Raw genomic sequence first — 4,793 nt, 5'->3', positions numbered from 1 at the left:
AAATTAAAAATTAGAAAAAAAAAATTAGAAAAAAAACATTTGGGAAAAAAAAATAAAAAAAATAGAAAAACAAAAATTATAATCGATTTTTTGCGATTATGCTAATTTTGTAATCGTTTACTGTTGTAATCGAAATCGTAATCGAATTTCGATTAATTGCACAGCCCTACTCACTGTCCTGTTATCAGGCTGGTAAAGTCATGTGAGGCACCGGCAGCTCAGTCAGTCGTATTTACTTTAGTTAAAGTCAGATAGAGACGTCTTTAGTCGGTCATCTTTTTACAAGTGATAAAAACTAACGGTAACTTTCAAAACAACCTTCTACGTATTAACTAACCACTAACTAAGACCTTTGATAAGAGGTCTCTGGTCTCTGCTTATTAACTAACTTAAATAGTATTGCCATTCACAGCAGCAGCAGCAGCATTATGAAAGTAATAGGTCTATTCAGTGGATTGACGACATATTTGTATGATTTTTATATCCTGCATTTAGTTGGGGAGAGTGCACTGCAAAAAGTAATTTTCTAGATTAGTTTAGATGTCTCAATTTGAGCATAAAAATCCAAATGTTTGTTGTTTTAACTCGTTAAGAAGTTGTTGGGCATTTGTCCTAGATTATTTTACTTGTTCTGAGATGTTTCTGACTCGTTTCAATACATTTCACCTTCATTTCAAGTAAGTTTCTTTGCCAATGGGGTAAGAAAAATGGTCTTGTCCCATTGGCAGTGTTACTTTCTTATTTCAAGAGAGATTTACCCTAGAACCAGTCTGGAATTTCATCAAACTCGCAAAATAATCTCGGTCAGATCAGGAAAAAGGTCTAAATGAGTGAAAACCGCTCTAAACAAGATGTATTTCCTCAGTTCAAGTCATTTAAGCCAATGCTTGATATTCACTTTTTGTAGTGTGGGGTCAGATGAGCCACTGTTTGCTTTGGTGATTGGTGTGTAAAAGAAAAAAAAATATATAAAATAATATTTTACTCCATTTTTGATGCTGTCTGTCTTGTCTGTTGTGACGATGTGTGATTCTGTGACTGTGATGGTGAAACAAAGACACATTTACACCTCAGTGACAATAAAGTTAAATCTAATCTAATGTTTTCTCGTTTGCATCTTGAAAAATCATCTGGAAAATACGGTTTTAAAGATGTTGGTCTCGAACCACCAGATTTAAAGGTGAAATTGACACTAAACATAAAGTCTTTTTGTTTCCCACGAGCAATTGTATTGAAAAAATAACATGTTTTTTCTTTTCTTTGCTCCTGCAGATCATGACAAATTGTCTCTAAAAAAAACCCTAATAATTGAATGTAATATTTAATATTGATTTGTCTCTCGTGCGTCAGCAGTGATGCGGTCGCTGTATCGGTCTGTCGTGGTGAAGAGGGAGCTGAGTCGACCCCGCCCTCACCTATGGTCATGTGATCTCACCTATGGTCATGTGACCCTCACCTATGGTCATGTGATCCTCACCTATGGTCATGAGATCCTCACCTATGGTCATGTGATCCTCACCTATGGTCATGTGATCTCACCTATGGTCATGTGACCCTCACCTATGGTCATGTGATCCTCACCTATGGTCATGTGATCTCACCTATGGTCATGTGATCCTCACCTATGGTCATGTGATCCTCACCTATGGTCATGTGATCCTCACCTATGGTCATGTGATCCTCACCTATGGTCATGTGATCCTCACCTATGGTCATGTGATCCTCACCTATGGTCATGTGACCCTCACCTATGGTCATGTGATCCTCACCTATGGTCATGTGATCCTCACCTATGGTCATGTGATCCTCACCTGTGGTCATGTGATCCTCACCTGTGGTCATGTGATCCTCACCTATGGTCATGTGATCCTCACCTGTGGTCATGTGATCCTCACCTATGGTCATGTGATCCTCACCTATGGTCATGTGACCCTCACCTACGGTCATGTGATCCTCACCTACGGTCATGTGATCCTCACCTACGGTCATGTGATCCTCACCTATGGTCATGTGACCCTCACCTATGGTCATGTGATCCTCACCTATGGTCATGTGATCCTCACCTATGGTCATGTGATCCTCACCTGTGGTCATGTGACCCTCACCTATGGTCATGTGATCCTCACCTATGGTCATGTGATCCTCACCTATGGTCATGTGACCCTCACCTACGGTCATGTGATCCTCACCTACGGTCATGTGATCCTCACCTACGGTCATGTGATCCTCACCTACGGTCATGTGACCCTCACCTATGGTCATGTGATCCTCACCTATGGTCATGTGATCCTCACCTATGGTCATGTGATCCTCACCTATGGTCATGTGATCCTCACCTGTGGTCATGTGACCCTCACCTATGGTCATGTGATCCTCACCTATGGTCATGTGATCCTCACCTATGGTCATGTGATCCTCACCTATGGTCATGTGATCCTCACCTATGGTCATGTGATCCTCACCTATGGTCATGAGATTTGGGTCATGACCGAAAGGACGAGATCGCGAATACAAGCGGCCGAAATGAGTTTCCTTCGCAGGGTGGCTGGGGGTGAGGAGCTCAGTTACCCGGGAGGAGCTCGGAGTAGAGTCGCTGCTCCTTCACGTGGAAAGGAGCAGCTGAGGTGGCTCGGGCATCTGTTCTGGATACCTCCTGGTCGCCTCCCGCGGGAGGTGTTCCAGGCATGTCCTAGTGGGACAAGGCCTCGTGGACCCAGGACACGCTGGTGGGACTATGTCTCCGAGCTGGCCTGGTGTGGCCTCGGGGTCAGAACAGCTGGAGGAGGTGTGGTCTCGGGGTCAGAACAGCTGGAGGAGGTGTGGCCTCGGGGTCAGAACAGCTGGAGGAGGTGTGGCCTCGGGGTCAGAACAGCTGGAGGAGGTGTGGCCTCGGGGTCAGAACAGCTGGAGGAGGTGTGGTCTCGGGGTCAGAACAGCTGGAGGAGGTGTGGCCTCGGGGTCAGAACAGCTGGAGGAGGTGTGGCCTCGGGGTCAGAACAGCTGGAGGAGGTGTGGCCTCGGGGTCAGAACAGCTGGAGGAGGTGTGGCCTCGGGGTCAGAACAGCTGGAGGAGGTGTCGCCTCAGGGTCAGAACAGCTGGAGGAGGTGTGGCCTCGGGGTCAGAACAGCTGGAGGAGGTGTGGTCTCGGGGTCAGAACAGCTGGAGGAGGTGTGGCCTCGGGGTCAGAACAGCTGGAGGAGGTGTGGCCTCGGGGTCTGCACTGCAAAAAGTGAATATCAAGCATCGGCTTAAATGAGTTGAATTGAGGAAATGTTTCTTGTTTTGAGCGGTTTTCACTCATTTAGACACTTTTCCTGATCGGACCGAGTTTGCTTTGCTTGTTTGAGGACATTTCAGACCAGTTCTAGGGGAAATCTCGCTTGAAATAAGAAAGTAAAATTGCCAATGAAATAAGAACAATTTTCTTTCCCCATTGGCAAAGAAAATGACCTGAAATAAGGACGAAATGTATCGAAACGAGTCAGAAACATCTCAGAACAAGTGAAATAATCCAGGACAAACGCCCGAGAACTTCTTAACCAGTCAGAACAACTAAAATTTGGATTATTGTGCTCAAACTGAGATGTTTATACTGATCTAGTTAAATACTTTTTGAGAACAGCTGGAGGAGGTGTGTGTGGATCAGACTGCTGCCCCCGCGACCCGGCCCCGGATAAAGTCTCTACCTATACCTAACAATAAATAATGCAAACATTGTTTTGGTTTTCCTGTACTCAATGTAGATTTCTATGGGTTAAATTAGCTTCAGAATGCTACATAATAAAATAGAAATATAGAAATATAAAATAGTTTCAGTCAGTGTTAATTTGGACATATTTTATTTTAGTTTTAGTCTTTTGATGAAAATGTAATTCAGTTTTAGTCTAGGTTTAGTCGACTAAAACTCAACTACATTTTGTAAATGTAGTCGATAAATTGAGTGGACTTTGCATCGATAATATTGATGATAATCATGTTTAATCAGGTCCTTCCTGGAGCGGCTCCACATGAACAAAGAGCTGATCCTTTAACAGAGACTTTACATGAGGCTCTTTCAGGCTGATATACAAGTGTGGATGATTTTAGTCTCTCCTTTTCATCTTTATTTAGTCTGATTTTAGTCATTAAAAACATCACTTAGACTAAAATGAAGACCAGATTCTCCCTGTTTGCAGAAGTGGAATAAAACTGCTGTGAAATCGTTTTTATCACACATTACTTTTGAAATAAACGTAACCTCCTTTCCCTCGAGCACGCACTGCAACGGACACGCCCACTGACCGATCACTGTCCAACCAGGGGGCGTGTCCGTTGCACTGTGGGCGTGGTTTAGGAGCACGCCACAGGAGCGTCAGTCTGGCAGCGGCACCTGAACACAAACCTTCCCTTTCTGACCCTTTAAGCGCAGTGACCGCTCCGCAAACGCGACGCTGCGCAGTGTCCACGTGACCATGATCGAAGTTTCCATTCCTTCCATGGAGCGCGAGGAGGACGAGGCGGGAAAGACCAGAAAGGTGAGGACGCTTCTGATTTAACTCAGTGATGATGTGATGGATGTGTTTGTTTTTGCTTGTTCGCCTTTGCCAGCGCGTGACAGACGCTCTCTCTGTTTTTTTTTTACCGTTTGTATTGACGTTAGCGCGTGACCAGGTGACCAGGTGAGCCGTTGCTGTTTACCTGCGCGCTCACTTCCGGTTTCCCCCAAAAGCACAAACGGTCACGATCCGCCGAAGCAAACGTAACTCCGGGGGAGATGTTTTAGTTAAAGTTTACCCCCAAAATACTGTTTCTG

General features: G+C 44.8%; 1 protein-coding gene across 1 annotated transcript in view; it reads left to right on the top strand.

Moving 5' to 3' along the window:
• Nucleotides 1–4,427: 4,427 nt before the first annotated feature.
• The window catches only part of LOC306982619 (sorting nexin-24-like), a gene marked incomplete at its 3' end in the record, with an annotated part of 15,467 nt that continues 15,101 nt past the window's right edge, over nt 4,428–4,793 (top strand). Inside the window, exon 1 of the mRNA XM_079583088.1 lies at nt 4,428–4,515. Within this exon, the coding sequence (XP_079439214.1) occupies nt 4,453–4,515 (63 nt within the window). The remainder of the gene's footprint in view (nt 4,516–4,793) is intronic.

Source organism: Gobius niger (assembly GCF_951799975.1).
Source record: "Gobius niger genome assembly, contig: SCAFFOLD_208, whole genome shotgun sequence".
Classification (NCBI taxonomy): Eukaryota; Metazoa; Chordata; class Actinopteri; order Gobiiformes; family Gobiidae; genus Gobius; species Gobius niger.
The sequence above is the reverse complement of the archived record's forward strand: the minus strand, read 5'-3'. Positions and strand labels throughout refer to the sequence as shown.